The 27,966-nt window shown below is 33.1% G+C and overlaps 3 protein-coding genes and 1 pseudogene across 3 annotated transcripts; 3 read left to right on the forward strand and 1 right to left on the reverse strand.

The window, feature by feature from the left end:
- Window positions 1-147: 147 nt before the first annotated feature.
- LOC125217090 (TBC1 domain family member 15-like) lies at window positions 148-3,275 on the reverse strand. Its single transcript, XM_048118914.1, has 12 exons — window positions 3,048-3,275; window positions 2,878-2,973; window positions 2,686-2,789; window positions 2,475-2,611; window positions 2,140-2,232; window positions 1,934-2,056; window positions 1,772-1,860; window positions 1,583-1,688; window positions 1,408-1,505; window positions 829-1,074; window positions 369-452; window positions 148-300 (listed from the first exon to the last, which is right to left on the reverse strand). Exons 1-12 carry the CDS (start codon window positions 3,138-3,140, stop codon window positions 244-246), a joined length of 1,326 nt encoding a protein of 441 aa, XP_047974871.1. The 5' UTR covers window positions 3,141-3,275; the 3' UTR covers window positions 148-243.
- Window positions 3,276-4,475: 1,200 nt separating this feature from the next.
- Window positions 4,476-5,725, forward strand: LOC125212729 (early nodulin-like protein 3). Its single transcript, XM_048112967.1, has 2 exons — window positions 4,476-4,702; window positions 5,039-5,725. The coding sequence occupies exons 1-2, from the start codon at window positions 4,510-4,512 to the stop codon at window positions 5,497-5,499; spliced, it is 654 nt and encodes a 217-aa protein (XP_047968924.1). The 5' UTR covers window positions 4,476-4,509; the 3' UTR covers window positions 5,500-5,725.
- Window positions 5,726-17,509: 11,784 nt separating this feature from the next.
- LOC125214601 (glucose-6-phosphate/phosphate translocator 1, chloroplastic) lies at window positions 17,510-20,526 on the forward strand. Its single transcript, XM_048115692.1, has 5 exons — window positions 17,510-18,141; window positions 18,246-18,471; window positions 18,660-18,882; window positions 19,277-19,490; window positions 20,222-20,526. Exons 1-5 carry the CDS (start codon window positions 17,659-17,661, stop codon window positions 20,231-20,233), a joined length of 1,158 nt encoding a protein of 385 aa, XP_047971649.1. The 5' UTR covers window positions 17,510-17,658; the 3' UTR covers window positions 20,234-20,526.
- Window positions 20,527-23,362: 2,836 nt separating this feature from the next.
- On the forward strand, window positions 23,363-26,738 carry LOC125209569 (annotated as a pseudogene).
- The last annotated feature ends 1,228 nt before the right edge of the window (window positions 26,739-27,966 follow it).

Consider the following 27,966-nt stretch of genomic DNA (forward strand, 5'->3'; position numbering starts at 1 on the left):
GGTGTAAATAATTTGAGTAAAAATTACTTTTGATGTAAATATAGGTTTGAGTTTGGTGTAAATGATTGGAAGGCCTAAATTATAGTTGGAAAATACTCTAGGTGAAGATAACCAAGATTTGTTTTGATATGTTACATGTATATGCATTATAATCGTCATTTTTGATTCAAAAACCAAGATTGGTGAATCGCCATAGTATACAAAAAATTATAACAATGGCATTCTTTTCCTCCGAGTTGTTAATTACTTGGCAAATGCAACAAAAAAGCTGAATTTTTGGCCTCCATCACCCGCTTTCACCTGCAAAAAATATGGTATCAATCGATCTATGTAGGAAAGAAGATTGATCAAGTACACTCCCTACATACCTTCTTCAGATACTTCTTGTGAAGCTTCACCGCGCCCGCGCACGCCTTCTTAGCATCGATGTTGCCAGTGATGTCGTTTAATATCTGACAAGGAAAGAATTGTGATAAACAAACAGGTGTTTCTATTATTTATGAAAATTGATACATGTGTGAGTCTTCTTGCCATAAAGATGAAATTTGCAGTATGAGTTTATCTTTTTGGTTATTTTCTAGTTTTGGATTTAATTTCAAAATTATTTTGTTTGTATCAAATTCTATGAGTTTATCTTTTCTTTTCTAATGAATATTAGGATTTTTTTTGTCTATAGATATGCCTTATTTTTAGTTTTAATGGTAACTTTTTTGGAAAATTTAATAAAATAAGAATTAGAAACTTGAGTTTCTCTATCGATTATTTGTCTATCTCAGTTCCCCTCATATGTTCAGTCATTCTCAAGAGCAATTTAGCATAAAAACTGACCTTAACAACGTCGTCCAAACCCCGGGCCTCTGCTTGCAACTTGGCACTCTTTTCCTTGAGCACGCTGGCCACGAGGAAAACCGATATGGGGAGAGGTGCCGCTGCCGTTCCGTTTCTCATATTCTCTCTCTCAAATTTCCCACATTGCCTCTTTGACTTGGTCTTCCCTTTGTTACCGTCTCGTCCGTCCCCTTCGTCCTCATATGTCGCAAATAGATCTGGATCGTACTCGAGAGCCCACATCATCTGTTTTTACCGAACCAAGAAAACCTAGTGAGGCTAAACCCTAAATTACATACTCCCTTTGCCCTCCATTATGTGCTCCAGTTTTCCATTTTGGTCCGTCTTTTATTAATTGTCTCACTTCACTTTTACTACTTTTAGTAATGGACCCTACGTTCCACTAACTCATTTCCCATCACATTATATTATAAACTAATATATAAAAAATAGAACCCACATGCCAGTAACTTTTTCACCTCAATTTCTTTTACATTTCTTGAAACCCGTTGGGCAAAGTGGGACACATATTGGGGGACGGATGGAGTAAACAAACAAAGAAAGTCAAGAAAAAATGACCTCCCAAAGGTATAATGAATCAGCAAATGAGAATTCTCGACGAAACAAAACCATAAGCATTCGGACAGCAAACAAATAATCACCTCCACCTAGTGTTTCTGCTCTCAAGAAAAAACACTAATTAGATTTAGTGACTCCACAACATATTAATCAAGACAAGATTTAATTTATTTACCTAAGTGTTGATGGAGTTTAGGATCAATAACTTTTGTAACTGTAGCAAGATTACATAGCTGTGACTCCACACCTACTGACCTCTCAGTACATCTAAAATTTCCTCGCTTTAGAGGAAATTATAATGTTAGCCAAACTATTCATTAGGAAATTAATTTGAAAGAAATTAAAGAGTAATTAAAAGTTGTACCAATTTTCGCATCACACGTTCAAAACACCAGAAGGCATCAGCTTCATTATCAAGAAGCATGATTATGGGAGAGCAAAGATCACTCATACCTGCTCACATGTCGAAATAACGAAATTTGGTGGCGAAATAACGATAAGCGTTACGTGGAAGGAATATACCAACCTTGGCAATATCCGACGTCTGCATCTAACCATGCGTAGACGGATAAGATGTCCCAAAGTCTAGATAAATTTTCTTCCTTCTCGTAAAACATAAGAGTCCGATCAGTACGGACCACATCAAGACCTGACATTCATTATCGACATAAGACCAAGATATAGATATATTTGACGATCACAAAAAAAGAGTTGATTAAGACAAGGAGCAACCTATTTGATGTAAGGTAAGTTTCCAATCAATTTCTCTCTTGTCCATAGGGCCATCCTCCAAAGCTTGTTTTTGTAAATCGGGAGGCGAATCGCCTGTTTTTGACAAGATATAAGGCATTAGTAATTAAGATGCACGGATGTATGATCAGTTGATAACTTTCTTACAACTATGTCAACAATCTACGTTATAGATATCAACACGAAAACATTTGTATGTCAACTAAATGTAGATAACATACAAATGTCTTCGTGTTGATATCTATAATGTAGGTTGTTCACATAGTTGTTCGTTATCAATTTATGATCTAGGGTTAGGGAAGCAAGTTCTGGTTTACCATAAATTTGGCTGATTGCAATGGGATCTTGAGTAGGTTCACCGGTATCGGTTATAATCGGTGCAGTCACGTACCGTCCGCTTCCGATCAAGGAAAACATCTTCTTACACAATTGTTTCAAGATTTCATACTTGACTCTGAAAATAAATCAAAACATTCATGCATATGTATGTAAGAAAGAAAAACAGATGTACTAAGAAGCAAAAGAAACCTTCGATTCTCTCGTGTTTGTTCCCTTTCTTCATACGTGCTATTAGGGTCAAAGCTACCCAACAAGAACTCCCATACTTCACCTCGAATCGAGGGGTGCACCCCCTATTTCGTTCGTTCGACACCAACAAATCAACATACGACATAAACAAACAAGCCAATGAAGTAGACATGATCAAGAAGGCGTACGGACCCCATGTTGGATACGTTCGAGTATTTTGCTTATGTCAAGATAGCCTTCTGGTGAGAAAGCAGCATTCCATTTGCGAATGCTTAATGTTTTTCCAGTCTGACACGCATGTTAATTACGCGAAAAATACATATAAAACAGAGAGAATAAAGTAAGAGAGAGGAAATGCAGACCTTGATTCTGAACTTGCTTTGTGGAACACTAGCAGCGCATTCAGGGCGCACCTCATAATATGAATCAGCAGGGATTCCAGGATCTCTCCACATTCTTCAGAAATGGAAAAAAAAATGAAAGAGATAATCCTTTCCTACAAAAAAGGGAATGTAAAAAAGAAAAAAGAAAAATGAAATTATATGGAATAGGGTGAATAAAAGTTGAAGGAGAAAAATGGGTACAACAAAATGGAGGCCTCCAATGTTGAAACCAAATAACAGGTAATGAGAAAGGTGGCTTTGCAAAAGGGTACACCCAAAAATGCCGCCCACTTTTATGCAAAATCTTTCATTCTTGCCCAACCACAATAGGGGAAGCTATTATTTTTAGTCATACCTTCCAATTTAATTTAATTTAATTTAATACGATAAATAACAAACCGAATGTAGTTTATACACAAATTGAATACAATGCCAACAATTTTCTTATATACTCAATTCATCCCATAAAAATAAAGACATTTTCCATTTTTGTCCGTCTCATCGAAATATTTCATTTTCATTCCCATTACTCACATAAATGAATTTATTTACAACTTATACTACTAGGGTCTACTATTAAATACTAATAATAAAGTGGGTCCCACGCATTATCCACTATCAATATTTTAACTGCTACCATTCTCCTTATCTCTTTTTACTTTTCAAACTATACATTAATTCTCGTGTCATCCCAAATGTCTTTATTTTTTTGGGATTAAAGGAGTATATACATTGAAGAAAGTTTGCATGACACTGATATCTTAATACTACTACTACTATTTTATTTCATTTAAAATTTATTTTATTGAAATAAAAAATAATCCAACACATTGCAGAAATGATATTTTTGCTGTAAGTACCTTTCACTAAATACACAAATATATGAGTTCTATAATGCTAAAGCAAAATACACAAAAATAAATGCAAGGTGTGCAGCTGGAATCAATAAGTCAGATATTTGAATCACATGTCTAAATAAGCGAGGCCTTTGTGTTGTGCAGAGAAGACTTGAAAGTATAGATGATAGCAGTGATCTTCATAGGTATCCACATTTTGTTTTGCTAATAAAAAATATTGAAGATCGGTTTTCTCTACTTATGTTCATACGCTTGGCCCATCAACTAATGCTTTGTTTTAAATGGGCTCAATCAAGTTGGGCCTCACAATTATACTCTGCATGGCCTTTAGTAGAAGAATCCGATCAAACTTGGCAACATATGAAGATACCATTTTGCAAAGTGGAAGCTAAGCACAAACCAAGTAAATAAAACATTCCAAAAAGCAGCGTTATGCTTTGCACTGCACCCCAAGAAATCAAAAGAGGAATAATATCAAAACTTCAATCCCACTCTACCTCCCATAAAGCTGGCCCAATCTCCTCTACAAAAACCTCACATCCCAAAATCATTCAACCAACCTTCTAACTCCTTGTACTTGTAAAATGGCCTCAAGGAACCAACAAGTCGCCCGTGTCCTCGGCCTCGTGAGCGTGTGGCTTCTCTTGCAGCAGAGCTCTCACGCATTCGAATTCAGAGTGGGAGGCTCGCAAGGCTGGGCAAGTCCCTCCGACCCCAATGCCTCCGTCTACAATTACTGGGCTCAACACTCCCGATTTCAAATCGGTGATTCATTGCGTAAGTCAACTCATATATGTTGAAACCCTAATTCTTGTCTGTCCCATATCGACTTGTTAATGATTTTGTCTTATCTATATCATGGGCGGGCCCAAGTGAGAGGAGAGGGGCTAAAGCCCTCATGATATTATTTTTTTTCATTTTTCTGATAATTTATTTTGAAATTTAACAAGTTTAGTGTAAATTATTATGTAAAAGCCCCTATAAATAATCTAAGTTACTCAAAAATATACTAAGATAAAATTAAGAAATCTCATCCCTTATGAAAAAATATTTTTGAGTCCGCTCCTGATCTATAGATTGACTCATTTCTAATTAATACGAGTATGAGTGCAGTTTTCGTGTATTCATCGGATCACGACTCGGTCCTGCGCGTAAGCAAGGAGGACTATGAAAGCTGCAACACGGAGAAGCCGCTCGACAAGTTCACCGATGGCCACACGGTCTACAAGCTCAACGCATCGGGGCCGCATTACTTCATAAGTGGTGTAGCTGATAATTGCCACAAAAATGAGAAGTTGATAGTTGTTGTGATGGCTGATCGGAGCAAGCATGATTCCAATGGAACTCACTCTCCCTCACCCTCGCCCTCACCCACGCCCTCGCCACCCGAGGACATGACTCCCCCGTCCCCGGCCCCTGCAGGGGAGGAATCTCCTCCTCCCCCACCTGCGGAGGAGAGCAACCCAACCCCGGCTCCATCTGAGGAATCTCCTCCGCACAAGAATGGGGCGGGATCGGGTGTGGTGGGGAGCATTGCGCTTTTCTTTGCTTCCTCATTTGCATTGGCTCTTTGAAGTTTGAGGTTTGGAATTGAATATGTTTTTTTTTTTTTTTTTTTTTTTTTTTTTTTTTTTTGTAAGGTTTGGAGTTTTTGGCTTGTTTTGTTTGGTGGTAGATTCATTGTGTGTTTGATGCACTTATGGGAATAATAAGGCGAGTGTTCGCAATTAATTGCCATGTAATTTGTGTATTGTATTGATTTGTACGAATGAAATAAATTCTTGTATTTGTAATTCTTCACTTGATTGTGCATCCGCGATTATTGATCAATGGCAGTCACAACTCACTAGATTCAGCCTAATAGCTTGCTTGTTTTATTTTAAAATGTCACGTATTGGTTTAAAGTATGTTAGACTTTTATATCATGGAATTAAAGATGTAGAACTAAAACACTAAAAAAATAATTTTATTGAGGACTTGAGCCCCTAGTGATATGGATCCGTCCATGCATAATGCACATAAACATACACACGCGGCACACACAAACATAACATGCTGACACACATTACACATACAAAATATAATAAAATCCGCTGCTGCACACAAATGTATAATATTCCCTCCATCTTTAAAAATTTGTTACAAATTTTTATTTTCGTCCGTTCCCAAAATTTTGTTAACTTTAATTTTTATCATTTTTTAGAGTAAATTCCACATTCCACTCACATTTTATTATAAAATTAATATATAAAAGTAGGATTCACATTTTATTAACTTTTTCGACCCACTTTTATTACATTTATTGAAACTCATGTTGGGTTGGGGACGAAGGAAGTAACAAATGTACATGTACAACACACAATTCACACACTATACGCACATATACTCTCATAATACATACACTTCTAACTCATTCCTAATTAGACTAAGTTATATCTCCAGGAATACGATATTAGTATAGTCTTGGGTAAACAAGAATATCGTATCCACATAAGACTCTTGTATCAAGTTAGTTACTGCAATCCAACTTTCATCAATGTCTAAACAACCATTAAAGAGTTTTGTGTTATAAACTAATAATTGAAATCAATTAAAAACGTAAATAATAATGATTGTAATACGGGGGACGACGGGAGTACATACATATAAAATACAATCACATCAATATATCAACACTTTCCCAATAGCATATCAACTATGAACATCATAATATCAATATTCAGTAAATTAAACATATGTAGCATAAACAAATGTTAATATAATATATTAAAAATTGTCAAACCCCAACTCTGACGTATATTCTTCTGATAAAATAAGTCTATAAACTTTTAAATCAATTAATCCACCTGTCAAATAGGTAATGCACATATTAGGTAAATTCAAAAATCAACCAACAATATACCTTTCAAAACACTCTGAACTATAGTTAAACTCTCTCACCATTCTATGTGTTAATTTATCTATATGCAAAAATTATGAGAAAAAAAGTTGGTTGCCAAGATGCATTAGCCGTCAATCTCGATAATATGTGGAGTTTGTATAAATCATGTCAACCGAACATAGCAATCAACTACATAAAAGATGTAAAATTAAAAATGTTATTTATACCCACGTGATTATAAGTGATAATAAATTAAACTTTTGATTTCATCTCCTGATCCAGAGACCTCGATTCCTTTGAAAACCTCTTATTTTCACTCGTTTTATTTTTCATCTTTTGCTAATGGTTCATATTTGCATAACTGATATTTTCTTTCTCGAATCCCTCTTAATTTTCTTTCAGTCCTTCTCCCCCCAAAAATCCCCTCCCAACATACGTGTACCTACGAAAGTCGGCTGCTAATTTGAACTCACACCTAACCAGTGTCATTCTAATTCTCTTTCTATTCATTTACGTGTACATCATCTAAATTAGGAGGAAAACTGAGTCATGTACAATATTAGAATATTAATCAAATAAAGATATCAAGTAACTAGAATATAGATATAAGTGCTGCCAGCCTGCCAAAGATAGTGTATTTTTATTATTTGAAAACCGACACGCATTCACATGTATATACATAGCCTACTACAGTTTGGCTATTCTTATTCCACACGCACATATGATATAAACATGTACTCAGTCTGTTTCATTCAAAATAACTATCTTTTTTATTTTTTATTTGTCCTAATTAAGATTATCATTTTCCAATTTTGGAAATAACCTCTCGTCTCCTCTCTTTTCATTAAAATATTGAACTACCTTTTTTCTCTCTACTTTATTCCACCTAACAACACTTCATAAAATCTCGTGTCACTCAAAAATATGATCATCTTAAATAAAACGGAGGGAGTATTATATTTTTCTTTCTATTTAACTTTTTTCTAAAGTTCATACTATCTATATACATATATTTGTACTTTACAAATACTAATCCTACATGTGTACATTATATACATTTTAACAATATAAAAAGTATAATAGTCAGTTATAATAATAATAATAATAATAATAATAATAATAATAATAATAATAATAATAATAACATTCAAAGATAATAAAAATTACATAATTATACAAATTGACTTATGATTTAAGTTAGGGATGCCAAAAAATATTAATATAATGACATGAATATATCAATACACTAAAACAATATATCAACATAGTATGTACTATGAATGTGTTAATATCATTTGACCAATAAGAAAAACTGAACCATATGAATTGACAAGTACTCCCTCCGTTCCTGATTAATTATCACTTTTTTCTATTTCGGTCCGTCCCTCAATAAATGTCACACTTCATTTTTACCATAAATGATAAGTAGGTCTCACATTCCACTAATTCACCTCACTCATATTTTATTATAAAACTAATATAAAAAAGTGGATTTCACCTTCCACTAACTTTTTCAATCAAGTTTTCTTTACATTTCTTTAAAATCCGTGCCCGGTCAAAAAATGACAATTAGTCGGAGACGGAAGAAGTATATCATAGCAGTATGTATGAATATGTTCACATTAATTTGTTGGCTGGGATTGTGCTATTGGTTAATTGACTTGCAATCTTTTACTGTGTCTTTGATTGTTTTCTTTGTTTTGTTGTCATTGTGTATATAGAGATGGATCTGTTCCTAATGGTCGCACTCTATAGTATAAATCGTTATTGTCCAACTTTTTGCTAAATGAATGATTAATTATGACTTATTTAATTCTTTATTATTGTATGAAATGAATTCATAAACGTAAAGTTATATTGTTCCATATTATATTAGTCCATCAGCTAATTAGTATTTATATCTTCATCCATACAGTACGTTTATTTTAAGGAGATGGAGTTCAAAATTTTTCAATCACAAAGACAAAAAAAATTATTTAATGAGATGGTTTGACCTTTAAAAATTTTGTCTGCTTCTATTATTTCTTAACAATATGTTTAAAACAAATTAGTCTAGGAAAAAGCAAAGTTGATCTTGCTCTCCTAAGAAGGACATGAAATTATTAAGAAGTTGGCTAGGACAAGAAATTGTCTCTATTTTCTTGATAAGTTGCTAATTATTCCATGCACAGCATAGGCATTGTTCATCAATATCAACGAAGTACTAATATTCTAAACATTACGGGTGTCGAAACGGGTAGCGGGTATTGGGTACCCGCACACCCGACCCGATACCCGTCGGGTGTCCGCTACCCGACAGAAATGGGTAACGGATCGGGATTGGGTAATCATATTTTTGGTTTTGCGGATATTGGGTATACCCAATAATCCCAAAAAATACCCCGATTTTAGTTTAGTATTTTGTAATTTTTTATTTTTAAATTTTCCCGTTCATTGACTCAGAATACAACATATATTTTTTTGTCTTTTTTCCTCTATTAAAAATAAAGTACATATACTTTTAAGTATACAAATACCAATTGTGGTATACTATACAGAGTCCTATTAACCACAAATCCACCCTTAAAGACCGAACTAGAGACCAAATTATGACCACTCATAATCTTATGGTTATGATTAATTTACAATTAATTTAATATTTTATTAAATAAAAACGTTTTTTTTAAAAAAAAAAATTTTAAATTTTTTTTTATTCGATAAAAACTTGATGGCGTAAATAATGAACTATATTCACTACATAATGAACTAAATGAATGTATGTTATGAACTTATTACTTCATTCAGTCGTGCTATTACTTCATTCCGTTAGTTTATTACTTCATTTATTAATGCTATTACTTCATTCTATTAGTTTATTACTTCATTCCGTTAGTTTATTACTTCATTCAGTCATGTTAGTAACTTCATTCCATTAGTTTATTACTTCATAATGTGTTATGACATAATTATCTTTCAGTTGGGTTTAGGGTTGTTACTTCATTCCGTTAGTTTATTACTTCATTCAGTCGTGCTATTACTTCATTTCGTTAGTTTATTACTTCATTTATTCATGTTATTACTTCATTCTGTTACTTAGTACTTCATTCCGTTAGTTTATTACTCCATTTCATTAGTTTATTACTTCATTTCATTAGTTTATTACTTTATTTTATCATTTTATTACTTCATAATATGTTATGACATAATTATCTTTCAGTTGAAGTAAATTCAGTATATAATGAATGCAAAAAATTACTTCATAACATACATTCATTTAGTTCATTATGTAGTGAATATAGTTAGTTCATTATTTACTCCAGCAAGTTTTTATCGAATAAAAAAAAATTCTAAAAAAAAATTAAAAAAAAAATTAAAAAATTAAAAAAAATTAATTTTTATTTTAAATTTTTAAAAAAAATTTAAAAAGTTTTTATTTAATAAAATATTAAATAAATTCTAAATTAATCATAACCATAAGATTAAGAAAAATGAGTGCCCCAAATTTGGTCTCTAGCTCGGTCTTCAAGAAGGATTCGACATTGATCACAACTCATACTATACATAAGCATATGTATTCTATTATTAATATATATACAGTAGCATACAGTAGCACATACATATACTTATTAATAGCATATGTATTCTATTACTAATATATGTATATCATATGCATTATATATACAATAGCATATGCTACTGAAAATACCAGTAGGTTGGTTAACACGCTGTGTGCACAGAAAGAATATAGCAGGTTTCCTTGGTCCAGCAAATCCTCTAGATCACGCGGTCTAGGAACTCGTTAGTCGTCGGAAAATCCTGGTCGTCGGACACACAGAGCACTCTTTCAAAAACCCTCAACCACTTTACTAAACCTAGCATAGGGAAGTAGGGATCGATCCACAGAGATGGATGCGTAACAATCATGTTCAAGGATTTGGACTTGTTTTTGGGGTTGGCTGCTGCCACGCATTTTTCGGGTTGAGGAAAAATAAACTTAACTTGGGAATTTAAACTGCTACGCTAACAGCTAGACCTAGGCGAAACAACAAAAGCATGCACGAAAATTAAACCGAACAATCACTGGATCTAAGAAACTACTCTAATTACCTAGATATGGGTAACAAACTGACTGTGGGGACCATAACTGAAAAAGCAGAGTACGGGCGAAAAGCTGGAGAAACAACAAACTATGGTACTAACTAACAGCGACATCATCTTCTCCAACCAAATTGCGTAAAAACTCAGAAGAAAAACAGCTTGAGTGAAATCGGAACAGAGCAGACTGAATTTAAATCATTTTGACGAAGAACAATAAAAAAAAACTAACAGATCTAAGGATGCTAGACGAGGTAAAACAGAAAGCAAACAAAACTCAAAATCCATGCATAATTCGACCTCCTCTCCTAAGATCCAACCTCGGACGCTAAATCCACTCCGGATCCAAGCGTGCGACACAAACTTCAACCAAAAGAAACATTTCATAACTTCAGATTTAACCAACAACCTCCAATCAATCAACAACACCACAGATCTACCACCAAATTCCCAAATCGAGCACAGCAGCAAAAACAGAGATCAACATATAACTTGTCAAATGAAACTCTCAACAGCAGGATCTACGTAAATCAACTTGAAATATCACAGATAAACGCAAACAAAAAGAAGCGAATAGATAATCAGTAACATCAACAACCAAATCGACTCCCAAAAGTGAAATTCGACCGTAAAAGTGCAAAACAAACTGAAAATAAAGAGATTGTATCTTCGCCCTCACGCGGACGGTGTTACGACCGAAATTTCTGAAGAATGAACCCCTTCGGAACCAAAACTACCCCAGATCTCCCATTCCCCAAGTGTGTGTTGTGTGTGAGCTAAGAGTGAGCGAAAAAGAGTGATGATTTGTGTGTTGCATGCTCTTCTATTTATAGGCGTTGAAGTGGAGCCCAGCGAGGTATAGATGGACTTTGTTGCCCTCGGCTACTTGACTCCCTTCTTCAAGCCTTCTTTTTCCTTAGATCCTGCTCATTTTTACTTCATTCCTTCGCTAGACTGTTTCCTTCAAACATCTCCTTGATCTAGCGATTCCGTCACACACCTGGCTTAGAGGACCGTGTTAGACCCAAAGAAAATGTAACGCTTTTCACCATATAACCGATGCATGAAATTAGTCTTATCAAACTGCTCACACTTAAACCATACTTGTCCTCAAGTATTAAGACAAGAAAAAAAAAAAGAATAAGGCGAATTTCAAGCAAGGTTATCCCCTGACCGACTCTTTAGACTCTAGACAGACTCCTAGACCTAGACACAATTTAAAACTTAAACAGTTAAAGAAAAACATACAAACACATAAACACATATGCATGAGCTAGCTTCAACTTTTAGGCAACCGTCCCCACAAGATTAAGGTCAATCCAACAGGCTGCACTCCTCCAAATAGGCCCTTTCCCTTCCTCTACCTAGCCAATCTGCCAACTCACGCATCCTGTCATGCCACAACTCCCCACTACATCATCATTCCCCTTGTAACGAGGAGCTTCTCCTAACACCCCGTCACACCCCTCCCCGAGCCTCTCACATTAATTTACAGTATTAATTTCAAACACATATAATAATAATAATAATAATAATAATAATAATAATAATAATATAATAATAATAATAATAATAATAATAATTTAATTATTATTATTATTATTATTATTATTATTATTATTTATTACTAAATTTAATAAATTTATTTATTATACTCTCTCTATTTTACTTTCGACACAAGATTTGATGTAGTGTTATTTTATGAGTTAATTAAATGGAGATAGAAAGTTAAAGAGAGAAAAAGTAGATAATCTACCTATGATATTGTTCTATTCTAGGAAATGTTATATGATATTGTTCTATTCTAGGAAATGTTACTTTTATTAAATAATTCAAATAAAGTAAAACATTTCATTATTAATGAAATAAATGTAGTACTATAATGAATCAATTTTATTTCCAATTACTAATCTCATTAAACAATAATACAGTTATTCCGATTAATCATGAATCAATTCCAACAACCACCAATTTTTATACATGAAAAATTTATTAATTAAAGAATTAATTAAAGATTATATGGAAATATGGAACATCCATGCATTTTTATGAAAAAATGTGGAAAATTCGAAATGGAAATATATGTATAATACCGATTAATCAATTTTCATGCATGGAAATATGGAAAATTCCTGCATGTAAATATGGAAAATTTCCGTTAATTAATTTTCATGCATGGAAATATGAAAATATGTTGAAATTCCTGTTTAAAGAATTCCACTAATTTAAAGAAAAAAAAGAGGAAAATTCGGCCAACAATGGTACTGCAAAAACGCATCACAAATCGTCTGTTTGGTTTTTTGCATTTTTGAGAAAATCTGTTTACGACTTAAAAAGCTTTTTCAAATTCTATAATATTGCACCCAAACCCTAAAACTTAGTGTATTTAAAGAAAGGGAAAAGGGAAGAGAGACATTCGCTCTAGAAAGAAAATGAGAAAGAAGATGAATACTGTGGCGCATTAGTTAGGGCATATAATGTGATTGTATATCTAGAATTGTTATTAATGTGTGAAGGATTAATAGGCCATCTTTAATTCATTTAAATTGATTAATTTAATTCTTTATTTGTTTAATGTTATTTGGCGATGAAATTTAATGTTTTGTTTACTTAATTCATCTTAATAGATTTAGTTCATTCAATTTTTTATTTGCCTAACAATTTATAGAATAATACTACTACTCTATATTAATTATTTTTTCTTAGTGAACTGTAAAATTAAACAATCCATAAAGATTTTTGATATTTAAACAAATTAAGTTGTGATATGGTCTATGTAGTTATGATATCTTTAAATTTATTTTCACTTATAGTGAATATTATTGTAGTATATTTAATGTATATCAATTTTCAAGTTAGAGTATAATTTTTTTCTAATATAATATTGTTATAAGAACTATAATACTCCTTCCGTACCATAAAATAAGAATATTTTCCTTTTTTCGTCCGTCCCATAAATTATCACATTTTCATTTAAGGAATTTTTTTCATCTTCATTATCTATACAATTAAATATATTTACAACTTATACTACAAGGGCTCGTCACTACGTATACAATTCAATATATTTATAGCTTATACCACAAGGGTTCATCATTAAACACTAATAATAACATAGGTTCCACTATCTACTAACAATATTTTAACTACCTTTTCTCCTCATCTCTCAAACTTTATCAATTATGCATTAATTCTCGTATTATTTGAAATGTACTTATTCTTTTAAGACGGAGGGAGTACTATAAATAGTTTGCGAAAGGTGAAGTCTCGATGATGTCAAACCAAATAAGTGTATAGTGCTATTTTTCAAATATAACATAAATCATAGTAAATTAAAAATAAATCGCAAAATTTGCTCCTAATTTCTTACTAACAAATTTGTATACAATAAATTTATTCAATATAATTAAATTAAACTATATTTTCACTTTATCGCAAATGATTAATTATTGTAATAATAAAGTCACTTTTTATGTAGAGTTTTTATTTATAATAATTTATTCTTATTGAAATTTTAAAATATCTATTCTATAGGGGAGTGTTATAGTGTTAACTCAATACTTAATTGCTAACTACAACTCAACAATAGCCATTAGATATTTAAATTAAAGGCCTAGATCATCAACCACAAAATGTCAATACGATCAACAAAAAACGTCAATAAGGCTATATGATTAATTCCAATAAAAATCAATAGGGGTATTAATGTCAAGTTAGTTATAACTAACTTTTAAAAGAAATCCCAAAACTTTAAATTCATATAACATATATCAAATTAAAGATAATTTTATAAGGATTCCAACGATATACTACATGCATATGTTCCGACGTCAAAATTTGAAAAAAAAATCTAGAATTTTCGTATTTTTCGTACACAGGTTAATGTCAATGCAGCTAAGATAATATGTCAATATAAAGCATATACAATGTCAATCCTAAATTTGTGTTGACATTCTCAAAGCATTGTGTTGATATTTTCGAAACACTATATTGACATTTTCATCCAAAACCCTAATTTGGCGTTTTTTTTTATCTTTTTCGATTTAATTAATAAAAACGAAAATTACACGTGGCAAATTGTAGACCACACATTTTTTAAAATCATGTGGCCTTAAATTAGTTGTAGTTAGCAATTAAATGATGAGTTAGCAATTGATCACTCCCCCTATTCTATATATATCTATTTTAGTTTAGTTTTTAGATTATGACTACAACAAATGTAATGCGTTGAATTATTTGCCAATTTTTACTAAATTTGTTAATATTAAATTGTTGTTATATACATATCCCTTTTTTTTTTATGTGATATAGATATTGCATTAATTTTATAAATTTAGATTAATATAAACTAAATTAAATTATGTGCATTGATGGTATACTAGTCTATCTATCTATCTATCTATACATATATAAAAGGCGAATTTTAGTCTTATTTTAAAATATTTATATAGTTATGGGATGAATTTGAATATTTATAAAATATGTTAAGTATAATTAATGTAGAGCTATGAAAGTTAGAACATCCATAAAAATAAATTATAAATGTGCATTCATAATTCAGCCATTGGAATCACTTTATAAAATGGGGTTTACGAGTCCTAAAATCAGCTACAAATTTCCGGCTGCAATCTACAACATAATTATAATAAATGTGCATGAACGGTGACTATCATTTAGATTTAATAGGTTCAATACCAATCAAATATTTAAGAGGACAATGATTTCCAGATCTAGCAATGAATTACAAACCGTGAGACATAACTACAAATCTTCTATTCTAAGTATTTGTAATTGCCAACTATAGCTACAATATTTCATTTGTCAACTTTTTAGGATTTTGAATTCTAACTTTTCCTATGTATTCTTTTTCCATGTTTTAGGATTCTTACATATTTAATGCAATATAAATAGTTTTATTATTATTATATTAATTAATGTTTCAAAAATGATTTAAATTATAAATTATAGTCCATTCGTCCCAAAATATTAGACCCTTGTTTCTTTTTTAGTGTCCCAACATATTTGAACCATTTCTATTTATGGTAATAATTTACTTACTACCAACTCTATTTACACCACTTTACACTATCTCCTAAATTCCTGGGCCCAAAAGAAAGGGCTCTAATATCTTGGGAAGGAGGGAGTACTTAATTTAAATATAATAAATATTATTATTAAAATTATCATAATTATAACTATATTATTATAATATTTAAATATAATGTATTATCATAGTAATAATTAATAATTTATTAAAAATTAAATAGAATTATATAATATAAATCATACAATAATAAATAATTATTATTATATTATAAATTAATAAAATCGTACTGAAATTTAAAATTATAAAATTTAAAAATTATATCTTTAAATATTTTGGTTATAATAATAATAATTATATATATTATTATAATTACTTATGATTATTATATAACACTCCGTGTAACTAAAAACACAATTATATTATTATATATTATGATGGATAATTCATATTTAAACCATCCATAGTAATAATAAATATAATAATGTAATTATTACTATCATTTATAATTAATAACTTATTAAAAAATTTATATTATTATTCTTTTTTATAAATAATAATAAGTATATTTTTAGTTAGTGTTTAAATCAAATATTAAATTTAAAATCTTGATATTTTCCAAGCACAGGAAAGTAAAATTATTAGAAATCACATTATGTGGATTCATTTTCCTGGGAATCATTTTTATTGCCAATTTTACTTTTCCGTCAACCAAACATAATAGTGTTAATGACACATTCTTGGCAATTTTTCTATTTAGATATAAATAATTCAAAAATCTACTTAAACTAAAGAAAAATCGAATTTGGATTTGCATCAGTCGACATCGTCGAAAGCTGCTATAACATGAGTGGTAGGGATGATGGAGAGATATAAATTGGTAATGAGAAAAAATAATCAGAGGACAAATAATACATACAAGAGATATATTTGAGATTGTTGACTACTATTAGAGCAGAAAGGTATTTTTCTAATTTACCTCCTCAAAAAGGTATTATACCTTCTTAAAAAGTAGTGGGCTTCAAGAGAAAAAGGTAAATTTAAAAGGCAAACAAAAATAACTAATTTTTTATTTCTCTTCCAAGAGGAGGTAAAGATACTTCTTAAAATGAAAGAAGGTATAATATCTCATCAAATATCTTTCCCCTTTGGAGCTAAGTAACACCATTCCTCGTCGACTAACACCAAATAAATCATACAATATCCTTTTTCCACTTGTTCAAAACCTTACAATATCATTTCAATAATTCTTCTTCAATAATGTTTCTGGACAACTTCAATCTAAGAACTTCATGATAAATTTTACTACTTCACAAATGGTGAAGAAATTAAGAGTATTTTTCAAAATATAGAAAATAAATTTTAAATCAATTTTTTTTTATCAGATTAAAACATAACAGAAAATATAAAAACACACAATATAAATCTACAAAAACTCAAAAAATTACAAAAAAGAGCAAACAATATAAACTTGGTAAGGGCTTTGGGTTTTTGTGTGGTTTAATTATGTGAGATATTTGCAGCTACTGTATATAAAGTAGTTGCTGCTTTGGTTGCTTAGCATATACAAAAGCCATCTCTTTGCTATTATGTCCTTTGGAAGTTCCAAAGCTTCAAAACTTTCCAACTTTCCAAATATAAATATCTCTCCAAAATTGCTTCTTTTAAACTCCCAACAATCTTCTTAGTCAAATCCCATCAAAACTTCCGCCCTTTCTTGAATTCCTTGCTACTATGATCTCCTCCCTCAGCCTCAACCTCAACCTCAACCACCCTGCGCCGATCTCCTCCATCAAGCCCTCCCTCTCTCCACGGATCGCCCCTACCAGAACTCGTTTGCCGCCACCATCGCCAGGGTTTGGCCTTGTTTGTGTCTCCAAGTCTTCAATCTCTAAACCCTTGCACATTGGGGCCTCGCTTGGGAGGAAGGAGTCTTCGATCACTTGCGGAGCATATGAGGCCGACCGGTCGGAGCCGGTGGTGGACGGATCTGAGTCGGCGAGGAAGGTGAAGATCGGAATCTACTTCGCCACTTGGTGGAGCTTGAATGTGGTGTTCAACATATACAATAAGAAGGTGCTGAATGCGTATCCCTATCCATGGCTCACCTCGACGCTCTCGCTCGCGGCGGGCTCCCTCATCATGCTCGTCTCCTGGGCGCTGCGGATCGCCGAGGCGCCCAAGACCGATCTCGAATTTTGGAAATCGCTTTTTCCAGTAAGTTAATTTTTAGTTTAATTAATTTGATTGAGGTTTCCGCGATCTGGATTTTGGTGTTTTGTGGTTAGGGATTGAAACTTTTCGATGATAACGATGTTTAGGTAGCTGTGGCGCACACAATTGGGCATGTTGCGGCGACTGTGAGCATGTCGAAGGTGGCGGTTTCGTTCACTCACATAATCAAGAGCGGCGAGCCTGCTTTCAGCGTGTTGGTTTCGAGGTTTATTTTGGGGGAGACTTTCCCGCCGGCGGTTTACCTATCGCTTATTCCGATCATCGGCGGCTGCGGTCTGTCCGCTCTCACCGAGCTCAACTTCAACATGATTGGTAACTATCACTGACCTAATTCTGAAAATTAGGGCTCAATTTTCCCCTTTTGATTGTTGTATTAGGTGAGAAAATTGATATAAGTAGTTAGACTGTCTGAATCATGTGATTTCTGAGATTATTGATGCTGCCCTTGCTATGCTCATGAGCTTGTTTGTTTTCTACTTTCCTGTCTATGTCAAAATCAGGTTTCATGGGGGCCATGATCTCGAATTTGGCGTTTGTTTTCCGGAATATATTTTCGAAGAAGGGCATGAAGGGGAAATCAGTCAGCGGAATGAACTATTATGCTTGCTTGTCAATGCTGTCTCTAGTTATTCTCACTCCCTTTGCAATTGCTGTGGAGGGACCACAGATGTGGGCTGCAGGATTTCAGCAAGCTTTGTCTGATATTGGACCCCAGATTGTTTGGTAATCACGATGCTGCCACTCCCGTTTCTGTTTGTTTTGTTTTGTTTTGTTTTTCTCCTTGGATATAGTATTATGCTCAAATGGTAAAATGTTTTTGATTAGCTTGATTATGAAGCTAATGTGCTTTGTCTTCCAAGAATATGCCAAGATTCATGATTCTAACGCTACTGATCATTAATACATGAATTATGTGCACGGAATGCGCGTCCGGTTTAATATGTTATTAAGTGTATTTCAGTTAAGCAATATATGTGTTAAAGTTCCTAGGAACACAGTTTTCTCAGATCGTGTGTTGGATTTCAGGAAGCAAGTAACCTTGCTTTCTACGGACTTTGTTATTTTCTTGAGCCATTTTTGTTTTATATTGTTTCATGTTGGTTATGTTTTGACATAGGTGGATGGCGGCCCAAAGTGTATTTTACCATCTCTACAACCAGGTGTCATACATGTCGCTGGATGAGATTTCTCCTTTGACATTTAGCATTGGAAATACGATGAAACGTATATCAGTCATTGTCTCCTCAATCATTATTTTCCAGACACCTGTACAACCCATCAATGCTCTTGGTGCTGCAATTGCAGTTCTTGGCACTTTCTTGTATTCTCAGGTAATTCTCTTTTATGTTACCTTTTGTGGTACTTGTCGTATGATAACTGTGTCGTATATCTGCTTGCGTGTACTAAATATAAGAGTTTGACCTGCGCAAATGACAGTGACTATAGGGATAAGTAGTTTTGTTACCTTCTTGTTCTGATTATGTCTTATCTAATACCGTGATACAATCTTGTTCGTCATTTTACTGGTATCCGCCACATGTATAACAGTAAGGTCATCACATGTATCTAGTGTGCACTGATGACATGAGTGTTGGGGTAGGAACTTGATAGGAAATAGAGGATCTAGGCCGGTCTCCCCTTGAAAATGGTATCTTCCTAAATCTTAACTTGTAAGCTGCAATCACCTTTGCTGGGCTTAGTGGTCATTGCACAAATATCCCTTTCTTTTGAGAAAAATATTGGTCAAATATCTGAACTTCTATCTTCAATTAGCATCTTAAAATGTGTATGAGTTCACCCAGTCCGAGGATCTATATAATGAATGAAATAGGTCATAAAGACACGAAGCACTTCCAATTATGTCGTATGCTCTGTCTAACAGTGATAGGAGTATGTTGTCATTATCTACGTCCTCATCAAAATTGTGTATGCGTTTTCTATGATTTTGATTCTGAATCTTGTTAGCTACGATTGTAACTTTATCTTTGCCCTGAATCTGAAAGTGGCCTAGTAGTGAAGAAATTTCGTGGATACCTAGATTTAACCAGCATCTGCTCTGCAGGCGAAGCAGTGAAGACGGTGAGGCTGGAAAGCTGTAGCATAAACCGGTAAAATGTGGCGTGGTTGAGGATGGATAGAGTCTCGTCTCTGGGCATCGAGGAAATTGAACCAAAGTGGAGCATCGGCTTTACATGTAGATAGTAATAATGAGGAGTTTATAGTTTTGATTAGGGATCTTGTTTTGCCATAGTTGACGAGGTCGAGAAGAATAAGCAATGGCGTAAATTTATAGAACTATCTATAGGCTTATCATGTAACAGTATATGTATGGATGAATGAAATTCTTGCATTTGTGGTCGAGGATAATTAACAGCTTTTTCATGCATTATCTATCTATCTATGTAATCTTATTTGTCCTCAGCGCCTCAGGCCCTTGGGAGATATCAAGATAATGGTTTTTACCTTCCACGAAAGAGACGAAAAATTCTACTCCTTCCATTTTCCAATAATTGTCCACTTTGATTCCAGCATAAAAGAAAGTATGTTAAAAAAGCTGATGGAATATGAATTCTAATTTTTTATTTTAGTTTTATAATAAAATGAGTAAAATAAATGAGTGGTTTATATATTTTAGTATACCAAAACATCCATATATTTTTCTCACCAAAGTTTTGGTATACCGAAATATATGGATGTCAAACGGGCCATGATTAAAATTATCTTATTTATTTATTAATAGTAAATATTCTATATTTTTTATAAATAAGATTCTTCATCCCATAATAAAAGTCACATTTTGTTATTTCAGTTCGTCCCATAAGATTTATATTTCACTTTCACCATAAATGATAAGTAGGTCTCATATTCTACTAACTCACTCCACTCACATTTTATTATAAAATCAATATAAAAAAATGGACCACATATTCTATCAACTTTTCGAACCCACTATTCTTTATATTTCTAAAAACATGTGACCACATTAAATATGACTCCTATTATAAGATGGAGATAATATATACACATTTACATCATTAACAAAATCAACATTATAAATAAAATATATAGTAATAGAAATTAAAAATAAAGATGGATACAAAAAAATATCAAATTTATAAGAAAACATGAAAATATAATTATTTTTTAAACACTTATTTATATAGGAAATTTGTAGTTATGTTTTTCTTTTAAGTTTGGGACAGTTATAAACTTCTGTCCATCTTTTACATAAGAACACGTATTTTTTTATAGAGAAAAGAAAAAGGAAACGTGGAGGAATGATTCCAATATAAAAATGTGTAAAACATGACATATTTTTAAATAAGTAAAAAATACTTTTTTTTTTGTACAGTCGGGCAAGTCTTTGTAATTTTTCATTCTTAACCTCTAATAGTAGCTGACTAATTGGGCCAACTTATCATTCGGATGGAACTGACACCTCTACCGAAATTTGGTGTATTAAATTTTCGGTACTACCAATTTCTATATCAATAGCGTACTACTTTTTTCTACCAAAATTCAGTACATCAAAATACTGCATATCATATTTTAATATGGTATATCACAATAACATTAGTATAAATATATTTGCTATTCAATGGATAGACCATTTTTACATTATATATTGACGTCGGTAAGTGCACGGTAAACCTTAAATACCAACATATACAATAATTTACGGTAAATACTGAAAATTCGGTATGTCACAGTATATAGAAATTCATATTGTTACTGTATCGAAACCTTTCAATAAGGTATCATACTTTACTTAAAATTCAGTATTACGTTTTTTTTATATTTTTTAAACACGATAAATCCAATCTATTTTTTCTCCACTTTTATTGATTATTATTGTGGATAACTAGTTAGTTTTTTGTCAAAATAGATCGATTTCTTACACACATGATACAAATTACAATGATGTACTACGTGTTTCATATAAAATATTTCACCGTTCCTTCGTATTGGTAAAAAAAAGTTTAATGTGCATAAATTATACTATAAAAAGTTTCATCTCTATTATATTTCAATACATTCTCTCATAGTTGCATAGACGTTATTAATTACTCATTTATATGGTGCATAAATCATGAAATAATGGTAAAATATTTTGAATCAATATAAAATATGATAGAAACTTTTTGTACTTCATATGAAACAATATTAAAACTCTTTATATAAATATTAAACAACGATAAAACTCTTGGCATCCAACTAATGCAGAGAGTTGACATTACTGTTATTAATTATTTATTTGCAAAAGATAATAAAAGGATACACAAATGAAATTTTTTGTAACTTCTGTAAATTTTAAACTTTTAATACTAATATAAAAAATGAACGAAACATTTTATATTAACTAGTACTAATCTACTATGTATTTATCCCTAAACTTCTTCATGGCCCAAGGCCATAACTCGAATCCTTGTGGAGTCTTATTAGCTTTTTTTCCCTCCCAAGACTCTCACTCCAAGCTGATGCAACACCGGCCATTTCCGTAAACTTTATTCCTTTTTGATACATTCGAATAAATTTTTTTGTGTCCATTCTAGATTTAAATATTTTTTGTGAACCCTAGTTGAAGCCATTTTTCATACTTGTCTAGATTCACTGGACTAAAATTAGCTTGCAATTTTTAAGAAATAAATTAGATTGGAAAATTGTTTAAATAGTGTTTGGATAGACTTTACAAATTATATTTTGAAAGTTCAAAAGATTCAAATGAACTATAAATTGAAGTTTACTGATTCACTTAACAATTAGTTGAGCAATTTAATAGTATAAATTTATTATGATAAGTGTATATATATTAATAATTTCTTTGCTATAAACAAAAAATTAGTCATTTAATTGATGTAATTAGTATACTATATTAAAATTAATAAAAAAAATAAGCCGTCAATTATTGGAGATTAGCGTGTAATATACACTTGTATGGTTTTCATAAATTCCAACTATCAATTTGAAGTATTATAAAATACCTCAAATTGCCAAAATAAAAAAAAAAACTAATTTAATAACGAATGGCTTAAATAGAATTTTGAGTTTTTTTACCACTCAAGTCTATCTATAATCAATTACCTAATTTAAATATTTACTTGTAAGAATAAATATTTACTTTAAGATTTCCAAAACTTTGCATATCTTATTTCCTACCTTATTTATTTTCCATAAATTTTGTACTTTTATTTAATTATCTTTCATGAGCAAGATTCGTTGGTTTAAAATGCTATAAATAATAGTAGAATTCTATAGTATTTTCATGCATTGAAAAATAAAAGAATTATTCTCATTCAGCGGATTCAGCTCCGGTGACGGCGATGAACGGCCTCACCCTCAGCGGCGCGTACTGGAGGCGGAGTTCTCGAAGCGCGTTCTGATCAAAACATCCTTGGTCGCCCCGACAAGGGCGACGGGCTGAGCGGGCAGAAGGCCCGAGTCGGAGGATGGGTGAAGAAGGGCCAGGAGGCGGAGAAGGGCACGCTCGCCTTTCTGCAGGTGAACGACGGATCGTCGCTGGAGAATCTGCAGGTGCTCGTCAAATCCGATGTCTACAAGGTAAACGAACTATTGATGTTGTTGGTGATTCTGTGATTTACAAGAGATAAACTAGCCGGGCGTAATACAACCCAAGAAATACAAATGGAAAACTATAACTACAAATAGAAAATCGAAACAAATAAACCATGAACAATCGTTAGCCGAGTCGAGGAGTCCTCTTTCCGCAAGACGAGATACGCCCCGGTAATGCTCTTCGGATTGGCATTTCATCCCCAAAGATAAAACGGCTACGTCTCTGATGAAGCAGCACCGCTATCAGCAGAGCTTCGGCGAACTGGATGGAGGAGAGGGCAGAGCTTCGACAAAAGAATAATGCAAGAGAGGGAGAGAGCTTATGCCTTCTAGAATGCTTGTGAATGGTGTAGAGAATGCAAGAGTATGCATGCCTATTTATAGGCCAAGCCCACTCATTTGAATTGATTGAGTCATGATGGCTAGATTGTAACCGCCGGGGGTTACTAGCCGTTACAGACGTCAACCATGGAGGATGAACCTGGACGGATGTATCTAGACACCTCTCATGTAGTTGTTCATTCCAGAAATGTATCTGGACAACCCGATCAATGTGCATGCATTCTACGAAGCTTTCTCCGTATGCTCAATTGCCACATTGTTTTATCTACGTGTCCAAAATTAATTAATTAATTAATTAATTATATATCTCCATATATCGTGACATTCTTTGATATATTATTTCTCACTCACCGGGAATCGGTTTAGAGAAAATGAATATACCACAATCATCTACTCGGAGCGTAGATCGATTATAAATTATTTAATTTTATCAAAATTAAATATTTCGTCACTTGAACGATCCGTCAAATTGCATTGACCGGACCACGATTCCAACAATCCCCCACATGAGTGGAAATAGCCAAATGCAAATGCATGCAGACACAAGCTCAACCCTCGAGAGGTATATAAGTATAAGGATAGGTAGTTTTTAGCTTTGAACCTTCCATAGTCAACGCCATCGGATACACAGGTGGCCTAGTAGCGCGATGCTTTGAACTAGTCCCCCACGGCGTGCACCGAGACAATGGTGTTAACACTTAAACACCTCAACCTCATCCGTTCTCACGTTTTGTGTCCTTTGCAGCCTTGGATACCACTTTGGATTCATAAGTGTGTAATTTGAAACGGCCACACTTCACACTTACATAGGTGATTCCTAATCGAGTATCTTGCCCTACTCGGTCTCTTTGAGAACTCAATCTCCTTGAGATCCTTAAGAGTCATTAAAAGTCATAGACTTAGACTCACCACAAGACAAGATTTTTTTTCAACACTCTATTGCTCTTTAGGGAATAGATGTAGATGAGTGTTTCACACGAACTCTCATAGCTTAGTTTTCCCATTGAACCAAGTTCTTGGGATCTCCAGTCATCATGGTTGGGTTACCACTATGACAATTATTTAGTTTGTGGATTTCACACTCATTCCCTCTAGCAACTTATTCATTTGATCACGGTTTAACCCTTTGGTTAGCGGATCCGCTAGATTATCTATTGACGTTGTGCATCTTCGCCCCAAGACCAACATTGTATGATTTCCGTGTCTCTATACGTTTTTGTTTGTCTGATTACACAATTGCTATATTCTGTCATAACAGAGTGATTTACGATGTTGGTGTGGTTGTCATCCAGATATCTGCAATTGCTGGAATTCGCAATGCCTTGGCTTATGCGACACACACATTCTTCCAGAGCCACGACTTTCTTTATATCCATACACCTATCATCACGACCAGCGATTGTGAGGGTGCGGGGGAAATGTTTCAAGTTACGACACTAATTAACTATGGTGGCAACCCTAAAAAAGATGGAAAAATTGATTACACACAAGACTTTTTGCCCGCCAAGCATTTTTGACCGTGTCCGGGCAACTACAGGTTGAAACATATGCCTGTGCCCTCAGTAGTGTGTATACATTCGGGCCCACGTTTCGAGCAGAAAACTCCCACACATCAAGGAATCTTGCTGAATTTTGGATGGTGGAACCCGAAATTGCATTTGCGGATATACAGGTATGATACATTTGGATTAATATTTGATTGTTAAATTAAAGTAACAATCAAAACTTAGGAGGTGTGTTTGGATTTTGTAGCTTAGTTGATAACAGAATCGATGATTTACCTCTGCAGGATGATATGAACTGTGCAGAGGCATACGTGAGATTCCTTTGTCAGTGGTTGATTGACAATTGCTATGGCGATATGGAGTTCATGACCAAGCATGTTGACAAAATGGTTGCAGGATCCAAGTTCTAGAAGATTACTTACACTAAGGCTGTTGAAATTCTCGAGGAAGCTGCCAAAGTGAAAAAATTCGAGAACAAAGTTGAATGGGGCATTGATTTAGCATCTGAGCATGAAAGGTAATGTTTCTTGTATCTCATCACCTCATATTAACCCGAGTCATCTCATCCTCTAGTTCTTACGCGTAAATTGGATTAATGTAGGTACTTGACCGAGGAGAAACAAAGGACCAGTTATTGTTTATAACTACCCAAAAGAGATCAAAGCATTCTATATGAAGGTCAATGAAGACAACAAGACTGTCGCGGCAATGGACGTTCTTGTACCCAAGGTACCCTCACATTTTGCCCCATTGTAGATAAGATGTTGCTTTATATTTCACTTTGTCGAACGTCTACATAAGCTGATATTCCGTGTGTTGTTTAGGTGGTTGAACTTATTGGTGGAAGCCAAAGAGAAGAGAACTATGAGGTGCTGCAACAAAGGTATAGCAAAACTCATAGCTTCAACGTAATAACGGTAGGACCATGTTTCGTTATGTAGAATTCTGTTGACATTGTTTTTTGTATTGATCAGGATATTGGATTTGGGTCTTCCACTGGAACCATATCAATGGTATCTTGACCTGCGAAGGTACGAGACTGTTGAACACAGTAGGTTCGGCCTTGAGTTTGAGCGGATGATTCTCTTTGCTACCGGTGTCGAAAACATTAGAGACGTAATTACTTTTCCCAGATACCCAGGGAGAGCAGATCTTTGATCCCCTGGTCTTAATACAAACATCTATACACAACCTTGTTATCACTCAAGAACTTAAAAGTGTGAATATGTCCTTTTTGTTGTGTTCTTTTTTTGTCTATTTTGTTTTACTGTTAGATACTACTTCGTCAAGCGAATTAAGACTTAGTGACTTCTCAAATTATCACAAAAAGAAAATACTCGTAACTGCCCATATCCAAATTTTGACACTTTTCCGTTTTGTGTAAGGTTAATCGAATTTGGAAGTTCTGATTATTCTGTAGCAAGAACCATATTGGATAAAATTACAAAATATACATAGTACTTCCTCGGTCCCACTGAAGATGATTTATTTTTCTTTTTAATTTACTCATTATTAAAAATATAACCATATTTATCTCTAATATTCCTTTCTTTTAACACATAAAATATATAAAGCTACATAAAATCTCGTATTGTCCAAGGATCTTCAATTGGCCAGTTAATTTGAGAATGCAGACTACTTACATATTACTATGAGAATTCACAAGTATATCAACTAAATATGAATGAATGTGTTAATATCAATTTGTTGGCCGGGGTTCCGCTATGAGTTCGATTTGTTGTCTATTACTGTGCCCCTGTTTTGCTTTGTTTTGTTGTCATTGTTTATATATAGAGATGGATCTATTCGTAGTGTTCGTAGTATATACTGGTATTCCTTCTGTCCCAAGGTAGTTAGAACATTTCTTTTGAATACAGGAATTAAGACTAATGCGTCAAAAGTTAAAGTGAAAAGTGTAAAGTAAAAGATAAAAATAAAATAAGAGAGTAAAGTATGCAAGAAGATAAAGTTTTTGCCAAAAAAGAATGACTCAACTACCTTGGGATAATCCAAAAAAGAATACGACTCAGCTACCTTATGACGAAGGCAGTATAAATTGGTATTGTCCTGTATTTTTTGCTAAATGAATGATTAATAAAAGAATCTACTGTAGTGATTACATACATTTTAGAAAGGTATTCCTCCCGTCAGCTAATAGGAGTCATGTTTTTCTATTTTAGTCCGTCTGCGAATTGGAGTTTCGGTTCATAATTACTATAAATGGTAAGAGGCACCACATTCTACTCACATATCATTTAAAACTAATACTCACTCCATCTCACTTTAAGTGGAACATTTTTATTCCAACACGCGATTTTGTTTAGTACTCCCTTCGTCCGCCATTAGGAGTCTCATTCATGGGCGGCACGAGTTTTAAGAAATGTTA

Source organism: Salvia hispanica, chromosome 3 (genome assembly GCF_023119035.1).
Source record: "Salvia hispanica cultivar TCC Black 2014 chromosome 3, UniMelb_Shisp_WGS_1.0, whole genome shotgun sequence".
NCBI classification, from domain to species: Eukaryota; Viridiplantae; Streptophyta; class Magnoliopsida; order Lamiales; family Lamiaceae; genus Salvia; species Salvia hispanica.

What these genes read in the sequence shown, in the direction of transcription:
- LOC125217090 (XM_048118914.1), bottom strand. Translation starts at nt 3,140, where the DNA reads ATGTGGAGAGATCCTGGAATCCCTGCTGATTCATATTATGAGGTGCGC. An exon ending in AGACGTCGGATATTGCCAAG is followed by an intron (nt 1,861 to 1,933) that starts GTTGGTATATTC and finishes ACATGTGAGCAG; the next exon opens with GTATGAGTGATCTTTGCTCT. An exon ending in GTTTGGACGACGTTGTTAAG is followed by an intron (nt 453 to 828) that starts GTCAGTTTTTAT and finishes TTTCCTTGTCAG; the next exon opens with ATATTAAACGACATCACTGG.
- LOC125212729 (XM_048112967.1), top strand. Translation starts at nt 4,510, where the DNA reads ATGGCCTCAAGGAACCAACAAGTCGCCCGTGTCCTCGGCCTCGTGAGC. An exon ending in TCAAATCGGTGATTCATTGC is followed by an intron (nt 4,703 to 5,038) that starts GTAAGTCAACTC and finishes GTATGAGTGCAG; the next exon opens with TTTTCGTGTATTCATCGGAT.
- LOC125214601 (XM_048115692.1), top strand. Translation starts at nt 17,659, where the DNA reads ATGATCTCCTCCCTCAGCCTCAACCTCAACCTCAACCACCCTGCGCCG. An exon ending in TTTGGAAATCGCTTTTTCCA is followed by an intron (nt 18,142 to 18,245) that starts GTAAGTTAATTT and finishes AACGATGTTTAG; the next exon opens with GTAGCTGTGGCGCACACAAT. An exon ending in ATTGGACCCCAGATTGTTTG is followed by an intron (nt 18,883 to 19,276) that starts GTAATCACGATG and finishes GTTTTGACATAG; the next exon opens with GTGGATGGCGGCCCAAAGTG.